Source organism: Enhydra lutris, unplaced genomic scaffold (genome assembly GCF_002288905.1).
Source record: "Enhydra lutris kenyoni isolate GAN:26980312 unplaced genomic scaffold, ASM228890v2 scaffoldscaffold1, whole genome shotgun sequence".
Taxonomy (NCBI): Eukaryota; Metazoa; Chordata; class Mammalia; order Carnivora; family Mustelidae; genus Enhydra; species Enhydra lutris.
Window position 1 is genome coordinate 34,333,926 of NW_019154085.1, and position 15,029 is coordinate 34,348,954.

General features: G+C 38.0%; 1 protein-coding gene across 2 annotated transcripts in view; it reads right to left on the reverse strand.

The window, feature by feature from the left end:
• The window catches only part of LOC111145251 (dedicator of cytokinesis protein 10), a 294,365-nt gene that overhangs the window by 153,246 nt on the left and 126,090 nt on the right, over positions 1-15,029 (reverse strand). For both annotated transcript variants that reach the window (XM_022500052.1, XM_022500044.1), the window contains exon 3: positions 9,959-10,048. In XM_022500052.1, coding sequence (XP_022355760.1) covers positions 9,959-10,048 — 90 coding nt within the window. The remainder of the gene's footprint in view (positions 1-9,958; positions 10,049-15,029) is intronic.

The window sequence follows — 15,029 nt, forward strand, 5'->3', positions numbered from 1 at the left end:
GTTGGATCTGTAGGTGTTTGCAATCTTTAGATAAGCTATCTAGCTGATCTCCCGCTACCTGAAGTAGTCTCAGCCTGCTACTTCTCCGCCATCTTGACTCCTCCCTCTTAATTATAAAACTTAATTATAAAATTTCCCTTAACAAATCAAGCACTATTTTATTAATGGAACAGCCTACTGAACTATTTTTAACTTTAGTATGCATAGAGTATTTTGACTGAAGAGTTCAAGTACTTTTATTGGGTTTACTCTCAAGGTGCTTTGTAGATAAAGAGATAACAATGTACTAAAACCTTCTTTGATAAGATAACTCATCTTTTCAGAGTTTAACCCACTGTAATCAGGTTGATCTCACAGCCTCTGAAAATGTTCTGTTAAAGAACTGCCTATGAGAGCTATACTACAGCCCAGCAATTGCACTACTAGGTACTTACCACAAAAATACAAATGTAATGATCTGAAGGCGCACCTGCACCCCAATGTTTATAGCAGCAATGTCCACAATAGCCAAATCATGGAAAGAGCCCAGCTGTCCATCGACAGATGAATGAATAAAGAAGATGTGCTATCTATCTATCTATCAATCTATCTACCTATGTATCTAGCTACGTACACACACACAATGGAATATTACTCAGCCATCAGAAAAAGAAATCTTGCCATTGGCAATGGCATGGATGGAACTAGAAGATATTATGCTAAGTGAAATAAGTCAGACAAAGTATTATCATATGATTCCACTCATATGTGGAATTTAAGAAACAAAACAGAGTATCATAGGGGAAAGGAGGGGATAATAAAATAAGATGAAATTAGAGAGGGAGACAAACCATGGGAGACTCTTGACTATAGGAAACAGGCTGAGGGGACATGGTGGGGGATAGGGTAACTGGGTGACAGGCATTAGGGAGGGCATGTGATATGGTGAGCACTGGGTGTTGAACACAACTGATGAATCATTGAACTCGAACTCTAAAACTAATAATATACTATATGTTAATTAATTAAATTAAAATAACATAAAAAAAGAACTGCCAATGACTCTGATTACCAAATCCAGTGAGTCCTCTCTTATATGATACTTTTTGGCATTTTATATCATTGACTCATGCTTGCTATGGACTCCTTTTTAATTCTGAGAAATCAATTTCCTCTTGCTTTCTTATCTCCCTGTCCACTCCATCTCCACCTCCTAAGCAGGGTCCTCGTTACCAGTGCCTTGCATGGGAGTGTAGCCCAAGGACCTTCCCCTAAGCTCCAGACAAGTCCCCATGACATTCCTGGTAAACCTTGCAAGCTCAAAGCTTCTACTTTTCAAGTGCAGAGCAACTGCCCTCCCCCATCTTTCCTTCCCCCTACATTGAGACCTACCTATTTATCTTCCTCTGGGGCATCTCTGTCTCTACATGCATGTTTGCCAGTGACTTATCTCATTTGCTTTATCCTTTCCTGCTTGAGCCATCTCTACTTTCTTCTGAGCGTCTTATTTAAATCCCACAGAGCTATCCAACTAATAGCCCCACGCTGACATGTGGGAGTAGTCACTGCCATATTCCTCTCCCTTGCCTTCTTTCCATTCCCTAACTTCTCTCAATTCTGTGTCTTTACTATCACCACTATTGCACTGCCATATGTTAGTGTAGGTCTTTAGCCCAGCAGGACTATTAAAATAAGTAGTCTTCTATGAGTCCAGCTTCTCTTCTGTCTTATTCATCCCCCTGCACAAGCAAGCCAACCCATTCTCTTGTGTGTTTTTGGCTAATTTTTTCTTCCATGTGAACCTGACCTTGTTTCTCTATTTTATGGTACTACTCCAGGGATCCTCATCAGATTGCATTGGAAAAATCCAATGGGGGGGATCTGTTATTTCTTGCCTGGTGGTGAGCTCCTTAAATTTGAGGATTGTGTTATGTCCATTTGGTATCAACAACTTAGTAAGTGCTATCTTGTTGAATAATAAGCCCAGTCCAGTCTTTCATGCAGTGGACAAGGCCTTTCACTGCAGACACTTTGTATGGGATCCATAGTAACAGCATAAATCAGTGGGAGAGGAATTTTCTATGTGAAGAATTTAACCCTTTGTAAAGACAGGGTAACCAGCTTCACCCAACTGAACGCTAAAGGAGTAGCTTGTTTAAACCACTGAGTTCACATTTGCTTCTCAGACAAGAGAAAAAAAAAATTCAATAATTAGGTAAGGGATTGAGAGGAGAAATTTTAAGGCTGGAAAAGGTGCTATTCTGAACCGTATGAGCATTATTATTTACTACAAACTTGGAAATTAACCTTGTATATACTTGTGATTTGCTGTATGAAGCCAAGTCCATAGAACAATGATATGTGGGGTATATTTGAGATTGTGTTCTAGTATTCCAAGTTTACCCTCTGGACAAATTTAGACACTTTTCATACAAATGGTAAGAATGTCCATGAAAAGAAAGAAATAACTTATTTGATCTTTTGGGAACTTTAATATTCCTGTTCTCTTCACCACCATCTGCCTTAATGAAATGCATGTCAAGTTTCACCTAATAGATTCTTTTTTTTTTTTCTAAGATTTTACTTATTTATTTGAGAAGGGGGGAGAGAGAGAGAGAGCATCAGTGCAGGGCAAGGCAGGGGGAGAGGGAGAGACAGACTCCTTACTCAACAGGGACCCGGAGGTGGGACTCAATCCTAGGACCCTGACGTCAGGACCTGAGCAGAAGACAGACACTTAACCAATTGAGCCACTCAGGTACCCCTTCACCTAAAAGATTCTGTTTCAGTTGAGTTGTACTCTGTCCCTAGTTTCTGATAATCTCCTTCCCTCAGATTCACATCAGCATTTCTCAAAGATGGTTTTTAAGAGACTTTGGGAAAATGGACAGAATTTCTCCATGGTCAAATGAATATTGGAAATACTATAGGTTATATTCCCTTCTGAGATAATCTCTGTGGATATTAGCAAGCTAAAGACTGAGTGTGTGTGTGTGTGTCCTGTGGCCATCCCACAGACCTGGATTTCTTTTCTTTTTTAAGATTGATTTTATTTATTTGAGAGAGAGAGAGAGAGAGAGAGAGAGAACTAGGGGAATAGGATCAGAAGAAGAAGTAGACTTCCCACTAAGCAGGGAGCCTGATACGGGACTTGATTACGTGACTCCAGGATCATGACCTGAGCCAAAGGCAGACACTTAAACAACTGAGCCACCCAGGCGCCCCAGACCTGGCTTTCAGCAGAACATTCCATGCATCTGTGAGACTGGTTTCTTCTCTGATCTCAACCATTTGTTCTGTCGGTTTTTAGTGTGGATTTTCTATCAAAGCTTAGAAATTTTTACATTTATTGTCTGCTTTGAATCTGATTTGTATTTCCTGCTCAGTCTTGGGTCTTATTTCATCATTTTTTTCTTCCTAGAGAAGCCAGTATTTCTGGTCTAGAAGCTGCTTAAAATCTGAACATTTCCTTGTCCCAACAACCCAATACTTTCTGGATGAGGATAGTACCTAATCTGTGTGTGTATGTGTGTGCATGTGCGTGCACACGCATGTGTGTGTTCATATATAAAAGTAAATATAGGGATGCTTGGGTGGCTCGGTCTGTTAAGCACCCAACTCTTGATCTCAGCTCAGCTCCTGATCTCAGGGTTGCAAGTTCAAGCCCTGCACTGGGCTCCACACTTCAAAAACAAACAAACAAACAAACAAACAAACAAATAAATGTAGACATAGATATTTGCTTCTATTCTTTTAATGTTTCCATGACTCTTAACATCCCCAAGTGTTATATGTCTTGACCAAAGTGGGGCTTGGATTCTTAAGTTTGTGATTTACTTCTTACTTCGTTATTCTACTCCCACAGCAGATGGGTTTCCAGAGGTTGGAGAAGGCCTTGTGGGCAGAGTAACTTGCTGCAGCTATAAGTATTTGTCAGGATTTCTCTCAGCCATTCCGCTGAAGTGGTCCCTAGACCATTGCTCCCTATTGGGCCACAGGATCTCAATTCTCAATTCTCAGCTTTCGTTCTCTTTGTTAAGAGAGACCCAACTGAGAGCTTAGTTTTAATTAGTCTTCTAAGCTACTGGCTTTATATTATTCTTATGTGTATATTCAAATGAAAACTTTGTTATAGAAGTTTTGCTTAAGAAGTCTGCATCCTGTTTATAGAGCTCTTTAATTGCTCTCCCAATCCCCAGTGGGAGGCGAGTGCTTGCTTTAAGACGGAAATGTCTTTTTTTTTTTTTTTTTATGGTTATAGTTGTTGATTTTAAACCACTTATGAGAATCTGATAAAGATGCTGCTCCCCGGTTGTTATTCTCCAAGTGTTTTCACATCATTGCTATATTTTTAGAAACACATTGGAATTATTAATATGGAATATTAATATTGGAATTATTGGGATATTGGAATTATTAATATGCTTATTTAAAGATAAAGAAACTGAGGCAGGGAAGTTAAATGTTTATCAAAATGAAGGACATTTGTGAACAGTGAAAATATCCTCATCAGGTCAGGCTGTTAAATGAGTGGTTTAAAGGAATTTCTCAAAGGGGTCAGAGGTAACCAAATTGGTAAGGACATGGAGCCTGGGAGTCAGAGAGACCAGGGCCTTAATCATGGCTCTGTGTGAAGTGGGACAAGTTAATCAATCAACCTAGAACCTGTGTTCTAGGTTGTAAAGTGAGGTAATGAGACCTATCACACAGAATGTGGTATCAAAAGTATACATATATGTACCATGTTCACCGATGGCTTGATGATAATTTATCATAACTTTGTGAAGTGCTTTAGTGAAATAAACCTATACTCTTGTTGGGGAATATTTAGACTTCTATTGAATTGACAAGGATGAGAATTAATAACAGAAAAAACAGAAAGGGGACAGACTGTTCATTTTATTTAAACTCCTACTAAAAATATGAAGTCATTCCAGATTAAAAAAAAGAAAAGAATGCTCGCTGCCTTTCAAAAGATGCTGAGAATTGTCAAGGTAGAGCGAAGTGAGAGATAATTCAAAATCAGTATTGAACTGGATGTGTTTAAATTAGATTCATGCCTGTTTGCTGCCTAGCAACCACAGTATTTGTCCTCGCCACCCCATGGGGAGCCACAGGGCACTTAGTGCAGAGAGGACCACAAAGGTTGCTTAGTGCAATGAAGCAGGGGCTGTAAGGGAAACATGTGTTTCTACAAAACATCAATGAATTCATTTCAGTGCTGGCTTAATCCAGTTTCAAAAATCCAACCAGCGTTTCTCGAAGTGTGAGCCATTAACTATAGGCATCAGAGTTACCTGGCCAAAATGAGTGGGCCTGTCAGGGAGGGGACTGAAGGGCGTAGTCCTTCCAGAGGGTAGCAGTAGTAAAGCATCTTCTGGGCACTTAACATCCTGGTTAAGAGGCCAGAGGCCACTGTGGCTGCATGGCAAGGGTAGGGATGCTGGATCTGTCCCAGCTCTGTGATGCTGAATACTTGCTTAATCTTTCTATAAAAATTTCGTCGTCGTTACAAATTGCTGCTGCTACAGTAACATATGTTTATAATCACTGCAAGTACAGAGCTTAGAAGTGTATCTGGCACAAAGGAAGTCGTCGATAAAGGTTAGCTGCTATTATCTACGGGGTCAAGACTTCTTGCCAGCATAATTCCTCAGTCTTAACCTAGCTCTCTGGTGGCCATTTCTTTTTATTTGCTGTCTCCAGGCTTGACTATTCATGGTCTATTATTATCACATGATATTTGTGACTGGAGTTTGTCTTTTTCCTATCCGGTAAGTACAGGCTTTCCTTTATTTCCATCCTTAAAACCAAGCAAAGTGTGGCAGTTTTCACAGGTAGTGATGGAGAAAAATTAGCAGGGAAGAGAATAATTTCTTCCCAGGCTTCCTCTTCTTTCTTTTCTTTTCCTCTTTCTACTTTAGATCCATGCAGTTGAGAAAAGCTTAAGGTTCATTCATGTTGCCCAGACACATGCTCTGTCCTGAAACTTGCAACATAAAAGTTGGGCAGATATCTGGGAACGCAGGTAAAAGACATTGTACTTGACTTCTCCTTGGAGCAGTTCTTAGGAGAAAGGAGAAGCCGAGGGTAGAAGTGAGAAAAGCAGAAATAACCCCAGGCTGCAAGCAACTGAAAGGTAGGAACAAAGGTAAAGGGCAGAAATTTTGCCCCAGGAGAAATAGCACAACAAAGGCAAATTTTATGGCCAATCTCTTCTCCCCCAAAGTTGACATTCTCAGAAAACTACAGAAAGACAGGGGTCATGCCAGCCATTGGAAGTTGTAGTACAGAAGTTCATGAAAGCAACAACAGAACTAAAGACCTCTAAGAACACCTAGAATATCTTCAGAGGTCTCCAGTGTTGTACTGGTCTTCTTTTCAGGTTGGTTGTCCTTTCCTTGGGAAAGTAGGTAAACTTGACACCGTGATTAGATGCCGAGATTGGGGATAGGCTTTCTGAATCCATCTTGAGATTTAGGATTTGAGCTGATTGGCCCCACCTTGAAGGCATGTCAGATAATAAAACAAGGAAGTGTCAGGAGCCAAGGGCTGCAGCAGGTTGGCCATGAAATCCAAGGTCTCAGAGCCTCAGGTACCAGAGACCCACAGCAGACCGCTAAGAACCCCTGGTTCATGTGAGAGTGATTTTTCACAGCCTAAAGCAGACTGCTGAAAACCTAGAAATAGACAAATACCCAGTGTACACAGAAAGAGGTAAAAAGACCATGAAATGAAAAGTTCCTAAAATTGTGGAAATGTTTATAAATCCACAGGAGTTCTATTACAAGTGGTTATGAATGGACTTTATCAGATGAACTTAATTGGCTTCTATGATGAACAGACAAGGCCAGCAAGTAGAATCGTAAAACGAAGTAATAGGGGATTTTGATCATTCTGCATATTTTCACTGTCAAAGTAAAATGGTAATAATAATAAAAAAAATTTGATGTAATCTTTAAGGCAACTAATGAGTGATTTAAAGAATAAAATTGGATTTTAACTTTTGGAGACAATTTTAAGAGAGACACTTGGGTTGCCTCCAATTCTAGCAGCATTTTAAGATGTACTCTATTTTTTTTCTGCCTGCCTCTCTGCCTACTTGTGATCTCTGTCTGTCAAATAGAGAAATAAAATCTTTAAAAAAATAAATATTTTCTTTTGGCTTTATTTATGGCACCTTTAATCATGTAAAAATTAAAATTAAAGAATTTTATTTGCTTAAATCTGTACATTTCCCCTGACTAAAAATGTTCTCCTATAGTCTTAATATTTTTGTTTTTAAAATTTAAACTGTTTTTATTGACCTGATGTTAATTTTTGTATTAGTGTGAGATGGAACCTTAACTTTATTTTCATCCAGAATGAATAACCAAGTGGTATTTGTGAAATTATCTATCCCTGAGAGATACCTGAGAATTTGAAATGCCATGTTTGTCATTTATTATGTAACCATATTTATTTGGATATGTTTCTAGATACTCTCTTTCATTTCACTGATTTATTTGTTTATTCCAGAAGATAGAAAAATTTGGAGAGTGTCGCAGATTTTTAAAGCTAGCATTGGTTTAATACCAAGGTGAGGAAAGAAAATTAGAGCTAATTTCACTCATGAATATAAATGCAAAAGTATGAAATAAAATATTAGCAATTTGAATTCAGTAAAGTATTAAGGTAATAATACAATTTGAACAAGGAAGTTTATACCAGAAATACAAATATAGATCCACAGGACAGAAACCTATTAATTTTATTACAGAGCTAAATTCAAGTGATAAAGCTATTATATCAGAAGACTGCATATGAATTTCACACTATAGGGTAGACAATCTTTAGAAGCACTTAAAGAGACCACGAAAGATCCTTCTTACACATTTTTTTTATGCCAGAAACTGTCATAACACCAAATTTCTTAAAACATCAAAGATGCTAAAGGCCTCCCTCTAAAATCAAAATTAAGACAGGATGTCCAATATGAGCATTATTACTCAACATTGTTTCAGAGATATCAGATAATAAAGGCAAGAACAAAGAAAATTTTAATTGTTTGCAGATAATACCATACACACTTAAAAATCAAATAAGAACCATAAGTGGTGTCTTTCTATCTGCAAAAAAAAAAAGTAAAAATGAAAAAAAAAAACACTAACAAAAGAACTATTAGGATAAGGACATTTAGTGAGCTGGTTATACATATTCAAAGGTCAATATATTTTCAAAAATATCAGCAATGAACAGTAAGAAAGAAATTGTTTTAAAGAAATTCTCTCATTTGTGGGTTCCTTGGTGGCTCAGTCAGTTAAACATCTGTCTTTGGTTCAGGTCATGATCCGAGGATCCTGGGATCCAGTCCTGCATCGGGCTTCCTGCTCATAGGGGAGTCTACTCCCTTTACCCTTTCTCCCTGCTTGGGATCTCTTTCTCTCTCTCTTGCTCTATAAAATAAAATCTTTTAAAAAATTCCCACATTTGCAATAAAACTATAAAGTACCTGGAAATATATTTAACAGCAAGTTAAAGATCTTTACATAAAAGTGCAATGTTTTAGGGAAGAACATTCAGGAAGAACTGATTAAATATTCCCAGTTAGGAATTCAATATCATAAATGTTTCATATTCCAAGTTAACACCTATTTACATATTTGCTGAAAAACTTCTGTAGACCTTGTCTTAGCGATTCTGATTTTTTTGTGTAAAAAATGATTTGTCAACTCTTTTTTAAACTGTGATGCCCTACCAGATATTAAAACTTCCTCTAAGATGAATGTAAACAAAGTATTTTGGTACTGACGTCACATTTATTATTTTTATCAGTAAATACGAAAATAGTATGCCCAGATAGCCTGATGTTATCTGATCCTGTTCTTTTTCCTTTTTTTTTTTTAACTCCTTACAATGTAGTGTAATTTAGTGTGAACCCTGGGAAATAAATATGGAACTGGAAAAAAAGACCCATAAATTTATGGCAGAAGATCTGGACTGAAGTGTATAACATAAAGTATGTATGATTAATACAGATTGATATTAATATGTATTTTAATAAAGCTAGCTTATATTCATGCACATATGTTTAAGAGCTGAGGAAGGGTTTTGCTATGGGATATAGCTTTAATTAAATACTAACTGGGATACACCATTTTCTGTCAGAATTCAGCTTGACCTATGCTAAATTTTCCCATTGCATTTTCTGTAAAGGAAGGATTAGCATCATTTATTTACTCCGGGAACATCTTCTAAGCAGCTCCCCTAAAGCATTCTAGGTCTGATTAGAAGAAGAAGCAGTTTTGTAGGTCTCTCTTATACCATCTGAATGCAAGCAAATGCTATACCAACAGATTTTTATCATAACCACAGGGCTTCACCATTAACTATTTCCATAATTAGTACTGAAAAAAGATGTATCTCTCTTTCTCTCTTTTTAAAAAGATTTTATTTATTTGAAGGAGAGTTAGTGAGAGCATAAGCAGGGCAAGGAGAGAGGGAGAAAGGCTCCCCACTGAGCAGGGAGCCCAAAGTGGGGCTTGATCTCAGGACCCTGATATCATGACTTATGCTGAAGTCAGACGCTTAACAGATTGAGCCAATATTTCTCCCTCAAAATAGAAACTTTGTTATCCAAAATTCTCACATCCTATGGCCTTGCCAACAACTCAGTCTAGGTAAGCAAAATAAAATTAAAATTTTCCATTAAGAATACAGAACTATTCCTCAATGTGAGGATTTTAAGCAATATAAAAACAAAAGTAAAAAAAAAAACAAAACAGTCCAAAGATTGAAGAGTCACCAGATACTAAAAAATGATTAACAGGAAAATGCAAAGAATCTACAGGTGACACCAGCTGAAAGACATCAATTAATCATAGCATCTGGAATTCTCTGTTGAAAAGTAAGGGGAGGCAATGATGATAGGAAGTTGTACTGAGCACTACCAGGGGGAAAACAGAGCTTTATAAAGAAATGATTGGAAGCTCACATTTACCTCTTTCACCAGTAAATTTTCTGCTTTGTGCTCTGCGTCTTCAGGTACTGTGGAGTACAATGTCCGGATATCCCAAGACACCGTTGCCGTCTGGGAAGAACGATAAAGAGAAATTAAGTTTCTCCAACTTAGAAGCACTGAGCAGACCATCATACCAAAAATACAATAGAAAAGTGTCTTCAATTTTATTACCTAACAGTAAAAGAAGACAGAGAAACTTTCAATCTCTAGGAGAGAGGAGCCAACCCTCCGATAGCTCGCCAATGCCAGCACTATTAAATTACTTTCTATCAGTGGAGCTCATAGTTTGAGGCTATTTCATTTCACTGTAGGAAACAATAGTTGGGGCATCTGTGTATTCTGACCAGCTTATTTCTGTTATATCTTTTGTTGTTGTTATACTCCTAAAATAAATTTGAAGTGGAAGAGAAAACTTATAAAAGCATCATGATTTTAATCATAGTGTAAATAATTTCTTGAAGGTAAAGTTAATCCATTTTCAGAAGCTGTGAGTGTGTGTGTGTGTGTGTGTGGTCACAATTTTAAGGGTGGGAGGAAAGCAAGGGCATTCAGTAAACCTGGATCTTGAAGAAAAAAATAACTCATGCTTTTGGCCTCATTATTTTTGTTAAAAGTATAAAAGATCTCTTAAAATAAAACATCCAAAACAGAATTTCATAGGTTGTTTCTTCTTTATATCATATAGAGTGTTCAGCTCCATCAAGTTGGGGGGAGTGTGGGAGACCCTAAAAATGGTAGTTTTCTCTCATCTACCTGCAGCTTTCTTTAATCTGTACCCCTTGGTGGTTCCAGAGGCCCTGGGGTGGTGAGTCTGTTACCATACATGGCACCAACCTTTGGGGTTTTTTCGTTTGCATACCCCCAAATCCTCAAATGATTCATCAGCATTTCTAAAGCAGGAACTAAAGTTCATTTGAATTATTCTAGATGAAGTGTGTTTTTTTTCTAGACCAATTAATGAAACAGATGAGAATCTCAAAACCCCTCTTGAGTTTTGGAGAAGTTGGATAGGGAAGGGGCTCAGGGAATTTGGTCCCCAAGGGCATCATCAGACCTTTTCTTCCAGTCCAAGACTCATGTTTTCTTCAAATGACCCTTTTGCTTCACCCTTGATATAAGCTCCCTGAAGGCAAGAACTTTGGTTTCTTTTGTTTACTACTCTAATCTCAGTGTCCAGTTGGGTATTTAAATATTTATTTGTTAAGTATGTTGAGTGTGTGAATATGGATATGTGGGTTATGTGCATGAGTGTGTGTGTGTGTGTGTGTGTGTGCGCGCGTGTGTCTGTCTGGTATGTGTCTGCATGAGCGTGCATGATTAGGCATAGTACAGGAGTGTTTCTGTGAGTATGTGTGCATGGGTATTGATGATGCATGATGGTATGCTATATTTGAGTGTGTGTATAAGTATGTGTAGTGTGAGTGTGGGTATGGTGTGTGTGTGCTGTGTGAGCACGTGTGTGTCTGTGCATGTATGAATGGGTATGCTGAATGTGTGTGTGTGTGTGTGTGTGTGTGTTTGGAGCACGGGGTTTAGACACTGTGAAAGAGGAAGAATGTCATGTGAATCTATCAAAATCAGAGGATAAAAAATAATGAGAAAATGAAATTCTAGATACATCACATGATAATAATCAATGCCCATCCTAAAATGCAGTTGTAGACTGAGTTTCCTTGATCAGTGGATTTCACTGCAGTTGTGTGAACAGAGTCCAGAAGTGCTACAGGGCCATAGCTATTAATATAAGCCAAGTGTAGATACAACCATGTGAAATAAGGTAGGGCCAATTTAGGACTTATTATTTAGATTTTACATTTTTGATTCCTTTTGAATTGCCTCTTTTAAGTTGCTTCTTTTATGTTGTATACTCCTTAGAAGATGAAGAGTACATAAACTATATTGAAAGTTTGAAGTAAAAGATTAAAATCCATGCTAAAATTGAGTTTTGGAGATTCTTTCTAGATTTTCAATTATCTGGGGAGAACTCATTTCCTGTTTGGATAGATAATTCTCAGATACACAGTGTCACCAACTTGGTGTTTCTGGGGAACATTACATACTATAATCTACTGGCAAGATTAAGGATTTTTTTCTCTCTAGTTAAAACAATTTTATATATTTCAGTCATTACAATACATTTTTATACAAAAATACCATTCTTCTTTCTCATTATCCTGTGCAGTTTCCTTTTAGTTCCTTGCTTTTAAAAAACAGTAGTTGCTGGAGGTGAGGGGAGCAAGATGGTGGAGGAGTCTGAGACTGAGATATCATCAGGAGTTCAGCTAGATAGTTACCAAACCATTCTGAACACCTACAAACTCAACAGGAGATTGAAGAGAAGAAGAGCAGCAATTCTAGGAACAGAAAATCGACCACTTTCTGGAAGGTAGGACGTGCGGAGAAGTGAATCCAAAGCACCAGGAAGATAGACTGTGGTGGGGAGGGGCTGGCGCCTGACAAGTGAGAGAGCAGCTGAGTACAAAACCAGAACTTTTAGAAGTCTGCTCCACTGAGGGACGTCACTCCAGAGGCTAAGCAGGGGGTGGAGCCCTCTCAGGGACAGTGTGGTCTCAGGACACTCAGGCCACAGAAAGAACCAGGGGTGTCTGAGTGAGGCAGAGCTCCCATGTACCAGAGTGAGGAAGCTGGCTGCAGAAACTGAGCTGAGCAGTGGGTTCTCAGCTCAGGATTACCTTAAATCATGATCCAAGTCATAGTCAGACCACTGCTCTTTGAGCAGGGACCCTACAAGCAACAGATCCAGGGAGACCCCCTCCTTCCTCCTCCAGGAGGAGTGGTGCAGGAGCGTGTTGGAGGAATCTGCTGGGTTTGGAGACTCCAAACGGGGCTGTGTGCCAGAGATAGAAACACTTGGTCACAGGCCAGGTGAGTACAGAGTGCTGCGGAGACCAAGGAGATGGGAGGGATTGACTGCTTTTCTCTGAGGGTGCACTGAGGAGTGGGGCCCCAAACTCTTGGCTCCTATGGGACCAGAGATTGGAAGGCCACCATTTTCATTCCTGTCCTCCAAACCTGTATGGAAAGCGTTCAGGAAAAAAAAGCTACTGAGAGTGAACTCGAGCAGATTACTTAGCCTGACCCCTGGCAAGCATGGTGCAATTCTGCCTCAGGCAAAGACATTTGAGAATCACTGCAACAGGCCCCTCCCCCAGAAGATCAGCAAGAACATCCAGCCAAGACCAAGTTCATCAATCTATGAGAACTGCAGAACTCCAGAGCTAGGGGAAAGCAGCACATAGAATTCATGGTTTTTTTCCCCATGACCCTTTAGTCTTTTAAAGTTAAATTTTTTAAATTCTATTTTTTTCTTATTCTATTTTTAAAAAATTTTTCCTCTTTCTTATTTTAACATTTTTAACTATTTTTATCTTATCAGTACCTTTTAAAAAATCTTTTTAAATTTTCACTGTTATAGTCATATTTTATCCCTTCATTGTATTTAAACTTATTTCTTATATACATATAATTTTTTTTCTTAAAATTTTGGGATACAATTTCTTCTACTAGATTAAAATACACCCTAAATCTAGTGCATAGCTTCCCTACATATATTCAGACCACAATTCTTTGAAACTGGAACTCAATCACAAGAGGAAAATTGGAAAGAACTCAAGTGGAGGCTAAAGAGCATCCTATTAAAGACTGAATGGGTCAACCAGGAAATTAAAGAAAAATTTAAAAAATTCATGGAAACAAATTAAAATGAAAACACAACTGTTCAAAATATTTGGGACATAGCAAAGTGGTCCTGAAAGGAAATTATATAGCAATACATGACTTTCTCAAGAAACAAGAAAGGTCACAAGTACACAGCCTAACCCTACACTTAAAGGAGCTGGAGAAAGAACAGTGAAGAAAGCCTACACCCAGCAGGAGAAGAGAAATAATAAAGATCAGAGCAGAAATCAATGAACTAAAAACTAAAAGAGCAGTAAAACAAATCAATGAAACTAGGAGCTAGTTCTTTGAAAGAACTGATAAGGTTAATAAACCCCTGGCCAGACTTATCAAAAAGAAAGAGAAAGGACCCAAATTAATAAAATCATGAATGAAAGAGGAGAAATCACAACCAACACCAAAGAAATACAAACAATTATAAGAACATATTATGAGCAACTATACACCAGCAAATTTGACAATCTGGAAGAAATGGATACATTCCTAGACACATATAAACTACCAAAACTGAAGCAGGAAGAAAGAGAAAACCAGAGCAATGAATCTTAGAACACTGAAAAAATAAAATAAAATTTAAAAAAAGAAGAAAAAGAAAACCTGAACAGACCCATAACCAGTAAGGAGATTGAAGCAGTCATCAAAAATCTCCCAACAAACAAGAGCCCAGGGCCAGACAGCTTCCCAGGGGAATTCTACCAAACATTTAAAGAAGAATTAATACCTAATATCCTGAAACTGTTCCAAAAAAATAGAAATGGAAGGAAAACTTCCAAATTCATTTGATGAGGCCAGCATTACCTTGATTCCAAAACCAAAGACCCCATCACAAAGGAAAATTACAGACCAATATCCTTGATGAACACGGATACAAAAATTCTCATCAAAATACTAGTTAATAGGCTCCAATGGTACATTAAAATGATTATTCACCACGACCAAGTGGGATTTATTCCTGGGCTGGAAGGCTGGTTCAATATCCACAAATCAATTAATGTGATAAAATATATTAATAAAAGAAAGAACAAGAACCATATGATACTCTCAACAGATTCTGAAAAAGCATTTGACAAAGTACAGCATCCTTTTTTGATCAAAACTCTTCACAGTGTAGGGATAGAGGTTATATACCTCAATATCACCAAAGCCATCTATGAAAAATCCACAGCAAATATCATTCTCAATGAGGAAAAGCTGAGCTTTTCCCCTAAGGTCAGGAACATGGCAGGGATGTCCACAGTCACCACTGCAATTCAACAGAGTACTAGAAGTCCTAGTCTCGGCAATCAAACAACAAAAAGAAATAAAGAGCATCTGAATTGGCAAAGAAGAAGCCAAACTCTCACTCTTTGCA